Genomic DNA, 14,838 nt, shown 5'->3' on the forward strand with positions numbered 1-14,838 from the left:
TTAAACAAGTATAATGCAGCACCCTTGGCCATAATAAAGTTCCTTGTGGACAATAAAACTTCTTGGGGATATGAAGAGGGGGGTTGTGATCAACTCAGAACACAGGGTTGGATCCAAAGTTTGTGCAAAGGTCTTTCTTATCCTCACACAAGCTGGCACTCCTTGTAACCCGGAAGAGTTACAAAGAGGATTTAGGAGCATCCTGGACAATGTGGGCTGTAATTGTGTGTTGAGCTGTAGTCAGAGGTAGAAATCATCCAAAACTGGGCACAAGGAGCAGAGTTGAAAGAGCAGAGTTCTGATTTGCGAGTGGAGAAGGAAACATGGAATAAAGACACAGATATCAGAGCTTGGGATAAACTAGGGCCTCTTTACTTAACAACAAGGGAGATTCAACCCCTCCCTGAAACTGCATGTGAAAAGTACGGGAATCAATATGTCCTAAACTCAGGCTACTTGCCTGTTTTAAGGGTGAGCCACTCTCTGAAGCCTTTTCTTATACAGCACTTCAAGAGTGTGGGGAGACAGCCCCATGTCATCCCCATGCAGAGCCATAAAACCCTGAGTTTTATGGCAGGAGGTTCTGCAAAGGCATATCATATCCAGTAGGGATGTGCACGGGGCCCCCGTTTCAGTTCAGGTTGTTTTGGGACCCCTCCATGTCATTTCAGATCCAAATCCGAAGAAAAATTCAGTGAATAGAAGCGGACTGGGGACCCCTAGAAGCACAGCGAAGAGAAGCGCCCATAGAAGCGCTTCTCTTTCCGCGAACCGATCCGATCGCCATTTTGAAAAATTTCGCCCATAGGATTGCATTGTGGAAAAGAATAGGGGATAACTGTGTTGTTTTTTAAGCTATCTTTCTGAAACTTCTTGTGCTTAGAGAGTCATGGCTGGGGTCATTTTGAGCCTACTCTCAGCTCTCTGCATGCTACGGTTCGCTTGCTAGAATTTTTTTTAAAATATGGTAAAACAGCGAGGGAAAAGGTACCTTTTCGATTGCTGAGGGGCAGAGTCAACTCCCGGTCATGATCACATGATCCCAAAGTTGGAGGAGGGGGTAGGCAAAATGGGTAACTTGGGATTCTGGGAAACTTCTCTTTCTACTCTGAACAGAGTTTTCCCAGTGCTTTTTAAAACAGTAGCTCCACCAAATGCACAAACACAATCTGAAATCATATACTAACAGATAGGAAACACAGCACTGCTACCCACCCTAACTTTGAGGAACAACTGAATAGATGTGGTGCAAGGGGATGAGGTTCCCCAGGGCATGTGGACGTGCCCAGTGCACACTCTCCTGTCCTTGGAGGGCTATCAGAGCACTCCAAAGGCTAACCCATGGAGAAGCAATGCCTGTCATGAGTTGAAGTGAGAGTTTGCTTCTTAAAGACTGGTCCCTAGACAGGACCAGTCAAATTGGCAGATGCTTCCCCCTCCCCATGGGCACGTCCACTCCCCCTATTACTGGTAAAAGACAGATAGCCTTTTTTAAAAAGTTCTTCTTGTTGTTTATTCAGCAACACTGTTGCTTTTAATTCCACCCCTCCTTTGTTTATTTATTTATTTATTTATTCCATTTTATATGCATTACTGGCTTATCCTTGGTTCACTTCCTTTTGCCCCCAGAAATGTCTTCTGCCTGCCTGCCTGCCTTCCCTCCCTCCTCCTCTGCCCAGCTCGCAGGGATGGTTTGTGTGTGTCTGGCTTTGACTCAGGGGAGAAGCCCTTCCTGCGCTCAATTAGACTTTTGGAAGTTCCAAATCAATTTTTCAAGTGTGGAAGAAGATTCCTATTTAGGTTTATCTCTACTCCCCAATTCATGGCATCTTGGGATTTCCTTTGAAATGGCCCCATTGAGCTGTCTGCAGGTTTAAGCCCCACCAAAAATCAGGGGATGATGGGATTGGCTTGAAACTTGGCGTCCATGTGGACACATGGATAAGCTGTCATGGGACCAAAGGTGAGGTTTCTGACATGCAAATTGACGTAGTTGTAGAATGGGACTTGATTTGGGGTGAGTTAAAAGGTTTAAGCCCCACCAAAAATCAGGGGATGATGGGATTAGCTTGTACCTTGGCATGATTGTGGGTCTAGATGGCATCTGTGAGTGTGCCCACTTCCCTTTTTTTTAATGTCAAAACCTTGGAGAACAGTCCATGTCTGCAAATGGGGTTTCCGATTTTCAAAACTTCCCCTAACATCAGGGGTTTAAGAACGCCAAAAATCAGGGGATGATGGGATTGGCTTGTACCTTGGTGTGCATGTGTATCCCTGGATAAGCTATCATGGTGGTGAGTTTGAGGTTTCTAACGTGCAAATTGATGGAGCTATCGAAAGGGGTGTGAATGGGGTGCCTGATTTTCATAAATTCCCCAAAAATCAGGAGATGATGGGATTGGCTTGAGTCTTGGCATGCGTGTGTATACATCCATGAGGTGTCATGGTGCTAAACTTGAGGTTTCTAACTTTAACAGAAAAAAAGTTGTATACTTTTTTAGCTTTCAATGCAAGCCTATGGGGGGGAAACGGAGCTCCGATCCGGATCTGGAGCTCCGCAGCGGAGCGGAGCAGACATAGGCGGAGCGGGGGCAGAGCGAAGTGGCCCGATCTGCAAATCGCGGATCTGGAAGAGAAGCGGAGCGGGGGGTCCGTGCACACCCCTACTATTTATCCATCCTCCAGGTAAAACTTCAAGTATAAACTAGGCAAAAACCTCCACATAACTTGTGGGAAGGAAACATTCCTACTCAGCCCTCCCCCCAAAGGAAGCGACTGCCTACGTCTCATATTAGAAGAGGGAAGGAGGGTGGGCGCTGAAAAGCTCAGAGAAGCCAAGTAAGGGGTGGGACCAACTTTTATAGGCTTGGCACTGCCCCTGCCTCACATGGGCAGGCCTTTATTCCCCTCCTCCCCAATGCAACTACTGTTTCTCCCCTTCATGGTGCCAGTCAAGGGGGATAAAAGACATGTTTCAAAATGACACTAAGTAATCAGCTTAGGGGATTTTTTTAAAAAAAATGTATTTTGATATTTTCAATACACCCTTTTGGATGTCCTTGTTCCTGAAGCTATAAATGAAGGGATTCAGTAGTGGTGGCAAAACTGTGTACAAAACAGCAGAGAACAAGTCCATCATTCTAAAGGAAAGTGATTTAGGCCTCATGTATGAAAACATAGCAGTGATGATAAATAAAGAGAAGACCATCAAGTGGGGAACACAGGTAGACAGAGCTTTATATCTGCTTTGAACTGATGGAATCCTCAGCACGGCAGAGAAGATGTAGCCATAAGAAACAAAGATGAACCCACCACAAAAAGAGTCCACAATGGCCACACTGACAAAAACCAGAACCTGGCTAACTTTTGTATCACTGCAAGAAATCTTTTGTAACTGAGGGATATCACAGAAATACTGGCCAATCATATTGGGCCCACAGAAATATAAACGAAAAGTGATACATGTTTGTAACAATGCGTTGGTCAAGTTGCTTAGCCAGGAAGCAGCTGCCAAGTGGAAACATACATCTTTTTTCATGATTAGAATATATTGCAGTGGATGGCAGATGGCTACATAGCGGTCATAAGCCATGATAGTGAGCAAGGCAAGCTCAGAACCTGCAAATGTGACAACAAAGAAAACCTGGGCCACACATCCAGCAAAAGAAATAGTTTTGTCGTTTGTCAAAGAAGTGGCCATGGATTTGGCGACAGTGGTTGAGATGTAACAAATATCTGACAACGATAAATTGGCCAAAAAATAATACATGGGTGTGTGAAGGTGATGGTCTAGGGCCACAGCAAAGATTATGAGAACATTCCCCAAGAAGGCTAATAAGTAAATGACGAGAAATATCACAAAATGCAAAATTTGCACATCACGGTCATCAGAAAATCCCATCAGAAGGAATTCTGTCACAGTGGATTGGTTGTCCATTTTATTCCTTTGAATTAGCCTATAGAAAAGTGTTGATGATAGGTAATTAGTAATGCAAGCAAAGAGTGGTCCAATAATATAAATATTTTCACTTACTGTAAAACAATGAACAGCTTACATTTTAAAAAAAAATTGGCTAATTTTCTATGATTTCTGATTTCTTTCGCCACTTCCCCATTAACAAGCACAACAAGATCACAAACTAGATAGTAAGCATAATCATTTGAAGATTTCAGAAGTTTGGGATATATTCTTTTATTCCTTGCTCAACCAAAGAAACAAAATTATCCTAATCATAGATCTTGAGAGGTAACTTACATTCACGAATGGTTCATCTTTACCTTCATTCTGGTCATAATGTATATTCCCAACTGGCAAAGGAATCATCCTTTAGAGAAGAGTTGATGATAGCCACCAAATATGGAGTGGGGATATTATAAATATCTACTTAATATCAAAGTACAAATAGATGACATTTTAATAAAGTTTTGTGACCCCTTTTAGTCAATGATGTGTTTCTTTCCCCACTTCCCTGCTAAGAGGTGTAGAAGGAGCTGGAATTATCAGCTAGATACAGCAGGGTTCTATCCATTATTGCCTGGATAATGGAAAAGGGATGTTAGTGGTTGATATGGATTGAATGGGAGAGAATGAAAAGCTGGAGTGAGGAAGTCATGGCTGACAGAGAAGAAAGCTAAATATGTTCTTCATGAGACAAAGAAGAAAGCAGTGAAAGAAGCTGAGAATAAGCACCTGACATAGCAGAAGACTGAGAAGAAAAGAAAGAGAGAGAGAGAGAAGCTGTTATCGCTAACAGAAGAATATCTGTTCCTAAGAAGAACCAAAGATTGGTGCAGTGAGTCAGGCCTGACTAAAGCTGAATGAGTGTCTTTTAGGGATTCATGTTTCCTGAAGGGACACCTCCAGAAGTGGAGTGGGGGAGGGGTCACAAAACCATAGCAGACTCACTGTGGTATAAGTGTTACTGTTTGTTGAAACTGTATTTATTTAAATTCTGGAAGCACTTGTTTATTCTGCCATCATCATTATATGTATTGATCTCTCTTTTTTACTATCTGAATTCTGTACTTACCCCTCCCTTAATTTTGCAAATTTGTGTTAATCATGCCCTGTTGATTAGACCATATGGAAGTGTGGGGATCTATTCTTTTCCTGCTTGCAACTACTCTGCATTATGGATATGCCTCTCTGAAAAAGTTAGGCCACAGCTAGACCTAAGGTTTATCCTGGGATCATCCAGGGTTCACCCCTGCCTGAGCACGGGATCCCCTGTGTGTCACCTAGATGAACAGGTTTGACACCTGGACGATCCAGGAATAAACCTTAGGTCTAGCTATGGCCTTAGATGTCGGGCTGAACCCAGCTCCTATCTTAGGCTACAAGTCTGTGTACAATGGGGTGGGGGATACCGCCTTGAGTTATCCTGACCACACAACTCTGAGTAGGTGTGACAGGCAGTAATCCCAGTCAAAGCAAACAGTGACCCAGCTCCAGAGCCGTACAGCCCCAAGTATCAGCCCTTTGGAGTTTCCAATCACCGTAAAGGTGCCAGCAAGTGATCACCAAACCTGTTCTCCTAAAATTCCCACACAGCCCTACCCATTCCAAATCAAACCAGCTCCCCTCTAACTTACCAAATCTAGTATGGAGTAGACTGGGGCGGGGGGGGGGGGGAGCCTGTACACGACAGCCAATTTGTGGCAGGTAAAAAATCCTTCTCAGCCCTCCCAAAGGGAGTGACTAGCTAATCTCACAATGCTTATAAGGGAGAAGGACGGGTCCAAGGATGTTAAGAGGCTGAGTTGGGAATGAAGCCAGACATCATCATCATCATCATCATCATCATCATCATCATCATCATCATCATTTATTTATTTCCCACCTCTCCCTCTGGATCAAGGCAGAGAACAACATTAAATACAACAATACAATATAAATTAAATACATAAAACTGATTAAAAGACCATATAAAACTGATATAATATTAAAATAACAATCATGACATCTTAAAATTCTTAGAGTTAAAATTCATCTCTGTAGGCCTGCCAGAAGAGATTAGTCTTTATGACCATCTTAAACTAGGAGAGAGTATTACGTTGATGAATCTCTTTCAGCACGCCACTCCACAGTCTGGGGGAGGCAGAAGAGAAGGTCCTCTGGGTAATAGTTGTCAGCCTAGTTTTGGCTGGCTGGAGCCAATTCTCCCCAGAGGACCTGAGTGTCCAGAGTGGATTGTATGGGAGAAGGCAACCTGGACACAAACCATGTAGGGCTTTAAAGGTAATAACCAACACTTTGTACTTTGCCCAGAAACTAATTGGCAGCCAGTGGAGTGATTTTAATGTTGGTGTAATATGGTCACCCCTAGGAGTGCCGGTGACCAACCTGGCTGCCATGTTTTGCACTGGTTGAAGTTTCTGAACTAGGTACAGTACAAATACAAAGATAGCCCTATGCACAGCACATCACAAAAGTTGAGCCTCGAAGTTATAGCCTCAAAGTCATAGGCCAGCTCCATATGGTCACTATGTCTCCTCCTCTTCCTTCCAACCTGCAAATGCCACTTCCCAATTGAAATGTTTCAGCTGGTCAGGAAATGGACTTTTTATGAGTTGAAGGGGATTTGAAAAGGGGATTGCTGCTTGGATGTGTGTCACACAATATTCCTTCAAGTAAACATATTTTTCAAGGTTTTGTTTTTGTTTTGTTTTTTTACAATTTCAAAAAACTCCTAAATCTGTTTAACCAGAGGCAACAATGGGGAAGATAAATACATTTGTGAACACAATATAAGAATTAAATCATGCTCTTCTTGCTTTAAAAAAGATTTTTTACCCTCAGTTCTGTCTACAAAGGTGTACAATCTTATTGCAAGGGGGAGGAAATTAAAGAATGTAAGATCTAATTTGGCTTCATGGCAGCTTATAAATTATTTGATAATTGATCAGATAGACTCCAAACTTTGTTGTTAGACGTAAACAAATAAAACATCCTCCCCATACTTGGAATGGGATTACATCAAGGATCTTCTCTAGTATAATGTGATTATGAGTCATGACTGAGTTTATTGTTTTTGATAAGCATTGCTTAACATTGGATCCCATATATTTTTGGTGTTTCCATCAGAAATAAGGACAATAGTCAGTGTCCTGAAATCCCAAATGACACAGTTCCTAACAGTGATGTAGAATCACTTTATTTGCAGCCTATCTCAGGGTTTAAGACCAACCACTAGAATTCTGAAACATCACCGTATTATGTTATTCTATCTAAAATCATCATTTCTTTCATGATAAAATTTTACTCTCTGCATTAATCTTACTTGGGCTTCCAGCATTTCTGCAGTCTTTTTAGAACGGAAATCCTGAGTGCCTAGGGTCCCTTTACTCCAATCTAGGGAATGTGAACTTAGAGGATACTACTTACCACTCTCTCTTTTGCTTGGAAGGTGAGAGTGCCAATGTGCTTGAGTGCGGTCTAACAGAAGATGTCTGTGCTATGAGGAGAGGCAGGAGGAAGAGATTGCATCATCTGTCTTTCCAGCGGTGTTTCCAGGGAATCATTCCTTGGAGAACGTCACACTCCCATGGTGTTATGCAAAGGCATAAGTTGCAAAACAAGTGACACAGTTTGACTGTCTTTTCTTTATATGTTCTATCCCTTGCTAGCATTGATGCCTTATCCTTAACTCAGATATGTAACAGGTGGTTACAGTGATTCCAAAGGCTACTTCTTCATTTCCTACTGCCCAACATGATAGGCACAAGCTCATATGTAAGAATATGAAAGCATTGTTGGATTCAACCTGAGTGGGTTGTGCTCCTTGGGATGAACATTGAAGGAGCAGCCTGACGGAGCTCACTAGAAAGGCTTTGTTTGAGGGTGGAAAATACAAGTTTGTTCAGAAAGCAGAGTCTGCGTGAGTCTATGGGGTGCAGTCCACCAGCTTAGAAACAAAGTATAGACATCAATTTCTTAATTTACATGGATTTATTTTGACTACTAGATATGGTTGTTTGAGGAAGGGGGTAGGGAAGGAAGAGGAGAGACAGATGTTTATAAAGCCTGGAACTTTCCTAGTACTACTATAATATAGCAGATGCTGCCCTGGCCCTGAATGACTGACAGCAACATTAGCAGTAGTGATAATACTAATTAGGGCTGTGCACTGCCTCAGGCCAAAGCTTTGGATCCAAGTTGAGGTGGGTCAATTTGGCCTGCCTCAGCCTGAATATGAGACAGTACCAGGTTGGCCCAAAGCACCGCAAGGAGAAGCAGATCAGTTCTGAAGGCCTTGGGGTGCCTTGGGTGATTTGAGGTGGTAGTGTGCTGCTCTCCCCACCCACCCGCCAGCATGGGGAAAATGGCAGGAGATCATCCATGAGCCCATTGGACTCACTGGACCCATCTCCCTCCCCAGTCACCTCCCGAACCCACCACTTCTTGGATTACCTTACCATGTACCTTACCATTAAAGCTGCAATTTAAAGGAAAGTGGGGGTTCTCTCCTTTTCATAGATTTATGGCTGAAACCTAGGGAAATGGCCCTTTATGGTGACCATAGTTTATGGCCATAGATCTATGAAAAAAAGATAGCCCCAATCTTACCTTTAAGTCATGGGTGGTAAGTCATGGGAGGTAAGTCACGGGTAAGTCATGGGAGGAGGACACATGGAAAATGTAAGTCCCAGTGGTGGCAGCACCTTCGGGTTTGAGGAAGGAGGGAGGGGGGAGTCCAGTGGACTCCTGGTCAGCCTATAGCCCAGCTTTCTTGGGTGACCTCCACACAACAGCATGGTGGGGGTCCAGGAACCCACAAAGGGTGATCTGCTTCAGTTTCAGTTCTGAAGTGAGGCCGCCAATCCCTGAAACACCCTGAGTCAAATCGAGGCCATTTTACAGGCTCCAAAACCACCTCAGAGGTGAGTTGGGGGTGTTGTGCACAGCCCTACTATACTACTACTACAAACATAAAAAGCAGGTTTGCTCTTGCATTTCCTTTCCTTGCCTAGCTGTAGCTGAAGCCCAGAGAGGGGGCAGGAAAGGAAGAGAAAAAGAGAAAGTGAGAGAGGGGGTGTTTACAAAGCATTGATCATTCATGCATAAGGCTCAGTTCAACAATTCCTACTTCAGAGTAAGCATGATTACCCAGCACTCAATGAATACTTAGAATAAAAAGCAGACATTGAGCTCAAATTCCAAACACAGTGGTTTTTAATGAAAAAGCGCTGTCAAAGGAATTCTCCAGACCCCTTTGCTCCTGTACTCCCAAAGTACCAATAGAAGCAATTGATTACTACTGAGTAGACATGGTTAGAGTAGACTCTGCTCACCCCACACACTCACCCCACTTGACTTCCCCTTCCACCAATCAGTGCCAATGTATGCCCACTGTCATAATAATAATAATAATAATAATAATAATAATAATAATAATAATAATAATAATAATAATATTTCTTACCCCCCTCTCTGATTGGATCGAGGCGGGGAACAACAGCAAGCTTAAAATACATAAAATACTGATTAAAAACATAGTATACGCTGTTAAAAACACCCTAAAAGCGTACTAAAAGTATCCTAAAATTCTATTGGATAGGCCTGCCGGAAGAGATCAGTCTTGATAGCTTTCTTTAATGCTAAAAGGCTGTCAAGCTGACAAGTCTCTTCCAGCAGGCTATTCCACAGTCTGGGAGCAGCAGAAGAGGTAATGGTTGTCAGTAGGGGTGTGCACGGACCCCCCGCTCCGCTTCACTTGCAGATCCGCCATTTTCCGGATCGGGCCACTCCGCCCCGCCCCCGCTCCACCCACTTCCGCTCCGCTCCGCCCGGAGCTCCGGATCCGGATCCGGAGCTCCGTTTCCCCCCCCCCATAGGCTTGCATAGAAAGCTAAAAAATTATACAACTTTTTTTCTGTTCAAGTTAGAAACCTCATGTTTGGCACCATGACACCTCATGGGGATATACACATGCACGCCAAGTTTCAAAGCAATCCCATCATCCCCTGATTTTTGGTGAATTTTTGAAAATCGGGCACCCCACACACAACATCCCTGCGAGGTGGGCAGGGGAGGAGGGAGGGAAGGCAGGCAGGCATGCAGCTGGCATTTCTGGGGGCATAAGGAAGTGAGCCAAGGATAAGCCAGTAATGCATATAAAATGGAATAAATCAATCAATAAACAAAGGAGGGGTGGAATTAAAAGCAGCAGTGTTGCTCAATAAACAGCAAGAAGAATTTTTTTAAAAAGGCTATATCTGTCTTTTACCAGCAATAGGGGGACGTGCCCGGGGGAGGGGGAAGTAGCTGCCAGTTCAAGACAGCCACCAACAGCTCTGAGAAGAAGTAAAACGCTCACTTCAACTCATAACAGGCATTGCTCCACCACTGAAAAGTGAGCATTCACTTCAACTCATGATAGGCATTGCTCCACCGTTTTACTCTCTTTGGAAGGCTCTAATGGCCTTCCAGTGCAGGAGAGAGTGGGGGCACGTCCACGATGAGATGCCCTAGGGGAGCTCATCCCCTTGCACCACATCGATTCAGTTGTTCACCAAGGTTAGGGTGGGGAGCAGTGCTGTGTTTCTATCTCTTATTCTTGGCTTAGTATATGATTTCAGGTTGTGTTTGTGCATTTGGTGGGGCTACTGTGTTAAAAAAAACGGGGAAAAGCCCGTTCAGATGAAGAAAGAGAAGTTTCCCAGAATCCCAAGTTACCCGTTTTGCCTATGCCCTCCTCCAACTTTGGGATCATCATGACCGGGAGCTGACTCTGCCCCTCAGCCCTTTGAAAAAGATATTTTTCCCGCCGATTTTTTAAAAACTTCTAGCGCACGACCCGTACGATGCAGAAAGTTGAGAGTAGTCTCAAAATGACCCCCATCCATGACTCTCTGTGCACAAGAATTTTCAGAATGATAGCTTAAACCCCCCCCAGTTATCCCCGATTCTTTCCCTCAATGCAATCCTATGGGCGAAAAGCCGAAAACGCCGTTTGAGCCGCGCGGTTGACCCGATTTTCACAAAAATATAGCACGCGACCCAGACAACACAGAGAGGTGAGAGTGGTCTCAAAATGACCCCCATCCACGACTCTCTGAGCACAAGAATTTCTAGAACGATAGCTTCAAAAACAACCTAGTTATGCGCGATTATTTGCCGCAATGCAATCCTATGGCGAAATGTTTTCAAGATGGCGACCGGAGCGCTCCGCCTGAACTAGGAGCTCCGAAAAATGGCCGCTTCTCTTCGCCTTGCTTCTAGGGGGTCCGTGGTCCGCTCCTACTCCGCCTCTGGGTAAGGCGGAGCAGGCCAATCCGCTACTGCTTCTACGCTCCTAATCGGAGCGGATCACACCCCTAGTTGTCAGCCTAGTCTTGCTGATTGAAGTAGACGGTCTAGCTGGACTAGATAGACAGTCTCATCAAGCACAGGCCTTCTTCTGTTGTTATGTGTTTACAGTGTTTGTTTATGCTTTCTTTTCTCACTTTTTTATCCCATCTGTCTCAAATTTGGCAGGTATAAGGGCCTGATGTAGTACTAAACGTCATACAATTTGGATGAACAGTAGCAAACATTACCAGAAACGTAAGTCTGGAGCCGTTCCTATTAAAATCAATGGAAAAATGGGAACAAACATTAAACAATTCCCAAGTGCCACCTTCTGGATACAGACATTGAAGTATGAGCAGAACCAACACAAAACAGTCCTTCCAAATGCAACCCAGGCCACAGCTAGACCTAAGGTTTATCCTGGGATCATCCAGGGTAAACCCCTGCCTGAGCACTGGATCCCCTGTGTGTCACCTAGATGAACAGGTTTGACCCCTGGACAATCCAGGGATAAACCTAATGTCTAGCTATGGCCCCAGTAAGTCTGTCCAGAAGGAGGCCGTGGTCAGTGGTATTGGACAGAGATATGCAGAAGTGTACCAACACTCATATTGTGAACAAGGAGGGGAGAGAATATGGCATTTTTGTTTGGTGAATCTTCAGCAAGGAATAAAATCACTGCTTTAATGTATTCCTCTGGGTATGTCTTGAGACATGCAGAACTCTGGAGATCAGGTCCTCTGTTTCCATACAACAGGAATTATTGTCTCTCCCTTGCATTATCTCCATAGTCTTACCTCCAGGAACAACTCAAAGGTGGTTTTGTTTGCTCTGTGTTTTAGTGATATCTTCTCTAGTGAGTTAAGCATCATCCCCACCCTTTGATCCCCAGAGAGAGAGAGAGAGAGAGAAGTAAAACAACTCAGGTTGAATCCTGCACGTTATTCATATTCTTAATATGAACTGGTGCTTATCATATTGGGCAATAGGGAATGAATAAGTATCCCTTGGAATAGCTGTAATTTCACTTATGTGGGGTTGAGGCTTCAACGTTAGAGGTGGGATAGGACAGCTAAGATAGTTGGACAACTACATCACTTGTTTTTTAAAGTCAGGCCTTGCACATCATCTTAGGATTGTGATGTTTCCCAAGGAATGATTCCCTGGAAACACCGCTGGGGGGGGGGGGAAAGATGGTACAACCTCTTCCTTCTGCGTCTTCTCATAGCCCAGTTGTCTTCTATTAAAGACCATACAAGACTCAAGCACATTGGCACTCTCATCTTCCAAGCAAAACAGATACTGGTAAGTAGAATCGTCTTAAGTTCATGCTCCTTAGATCATGGTAAAGGGGCCCTAGACATTAAGAAATTCAGTTCTAAAAAGACTGCAAAAATAAAGTTAATGCAGAAAATTACCACAAAGAGTTCATGTGTTTAGGATGATTTTGTTTCATTTGGATGGAAAGGAAAGGAACCTCTCGTGCAAGCCCTGACTCTTGGAGGGACATTCATGAATTACACCTTTTTCAGCCTTACCTTAATTCCTGCCATAATGTATATTTCCAAAGCAATCATCCTGTAGAGAAGAATACATATTAGGCAATTAGAAGAGCACGAACATATCCACTTACTATTAGAATTCAAAGAAGTCGCGTTTTAAGAATTTTTTTGTGGCCCAGCTCAGTCAGTGGTGCATTTCTGGTTTCTTCCTCTCTTCCCTGCTAACAGTTGTGGAAGGACCTGAAATGATTGAATACAGGCTGGGGATGGGAGAAGGGTACAGGTAGCCCAGGTAATTGGAAAAGAATGGTGACAGGTTATGTGGCGAGAACGAGATAGAATAAGTGCTGGGTCATTCATTCATTTGAAGAATTCATAATTGCTAGACATGTTATTCATGCCTTGCTCTTCGAAATAATAATTACATCTTTATAGAGCCACTGAGAGCTCAGATTTATGAATGAATGGATCCTCATTCAAACTTACCTTTATTCTGACTTTAATATTCCCAGTTGCTGAAGGTAGAGGGTTTGTTCAGGTACCCGCTTGTGTAAGTACCTCAACATGTCTCATAATAAGTACCCTGCCTCTGGTCAGCCCACTTTTATTAAGTGCATCTGAATATTGGGGGGAGTTCACACACTCTATGTAGGATCAATAACATATTTCTTGAATGTGCACATCAACCCCACTAATATGTAACAGGCCATGCTGTTATACATGTATTTCCACATTAATCTGACAGAGTGAACCTTCCTCAAAAATTGATGAGACAGATCACTCAGTTTGGGAAAAGACAGACGGAGACAGATCTTGGAGATCATGTGTGTTCATACCACCTGCTCCACATATGGCAAGGTATACTAAACTTAAATCTGTGCAGAAATCCCACTTGGTCATACAGGATTCAAAGGCAGAGGAAAGGAAGTAAGGAAGTATCAGAAGAAGAGACTGCAGAGGTGAATGAAACAAGGCTGGAAAAAGTTGGTATTTTTATGAGTTGAAGGAGATTTGAAAAAAGGATTGTTGCTTGAACATGTGGCAAATCGCACAATATTTCCTCTAGTAAACACATTTTGTAGTATTTTCGTTGTTGTTCTTTTTGTCAAAAACAACAACCAAATTTGTTTGATCAGAGGCCACATTGTTTTCAGTAAAACATTCCATAATATTGGACCCCATACAGTTTTGGTACTTCTATCAAGAATAAAGGGGGGGGGGGGAACCACCTATGTCATTGTTTAAGCCGAACCACTGGATTCTGAAACATTCCTATCCTGTTAAAATAATGTTTTCTTTCATTATAGAATTGTACTTTCTTTTAAGCAGATGTTTAATATGGGCTGGATGTACTTTAGTTCATAATGACATTTAAAATTAATAAATGAAAACATTTGTTTTACATTTGTTCTCTCCTATCAGTCAAATTAGTTCTGGTGTTCCTTACATCTGCTCAAATGTTTCTGAACATTCCAATTAGTGTTTTATATATACACAAAGATTATTGTTCCTCACTTATTCACTTATCAAAATAGTTGAAGTAGATTCCCTTATCCTAGAATCTTGAAATTTGGTATATACTTTATAGGAAAAGGGACCCCAAAGACCAGAGAAATCTAAAAATGAGGGATTTCTACACTTCCCTCTGAAAGAGAAGCATAAACTCAACGTTAAAATGGTTTGAGTACTTTAGGATATATGATGTTATAATAAACAGGTGGCCTGAACCACCTTGGTTGTTGAAAAGTGTGGAACCATGACATTTCAAAACTCTCACTTCAGAACACAAGGCTAACTGTATATGAAATGGTTATGACTCCCCGACTCACATATAGGGCCTCTTCAGATGACATGCTAAGTCATGGTTAGGCTACTAGCCGTTTTGGAGCAAATGGTTAACAAGCATCTTAAACCATGATTATGTAGCTACCATGGTTAGGAATGGTTCACACAACATGCTAAGCTATAATGTTTAGCTCAAAATGCTTAACTACCATGGCTTAGTGTGTTGTCTGAACAGGATCAATGTCAGAAACTTGAAATTTG

General features: G+C 42.9%; 1 protein-coding gene across 1 annotated transcript; it reads right to left on the minus strand.

Annotated features, from left to right (window-relative positions):
• Positions 1-2,998: 2,998 nt before the first annotated feature.
• LOC134405400 (olfactory receptor 14A16-like) lies at positions 2,999-8,418 on the minus strand. Its single transcript, XM_063136646.1, has 2 exons — positions 8,411-8,418; positions 2,999-3,956 (listed from the first exon to the last, which is right to left on the minus strand). Exons 1-2 carry the CDS (start codon positions 8,416-8,418, stop codon positions 2,999-3,001), a joined length of 966 nt encoding a protein of 321 aa, XP_062992716.1.
• Positions 8,419-14,838: the final 6,420 nt, after the last annotated feature.

Source organism: Elgaria multicarinata, chromosome 11 (assembly GCF_023053635.1).
Source record: "Elgaria multicarinata webbii isolate HBS135686 ecotype San Diego chromosome 11, rElgMul1.1.pri, whole genome shotgun sequence".
Lineage (NCBI taxonomy): Eukaryota > Metazoa > Chordata > Lepidosauria > Squamata > Anguidae > Elgaria > Elgaria multicarinata.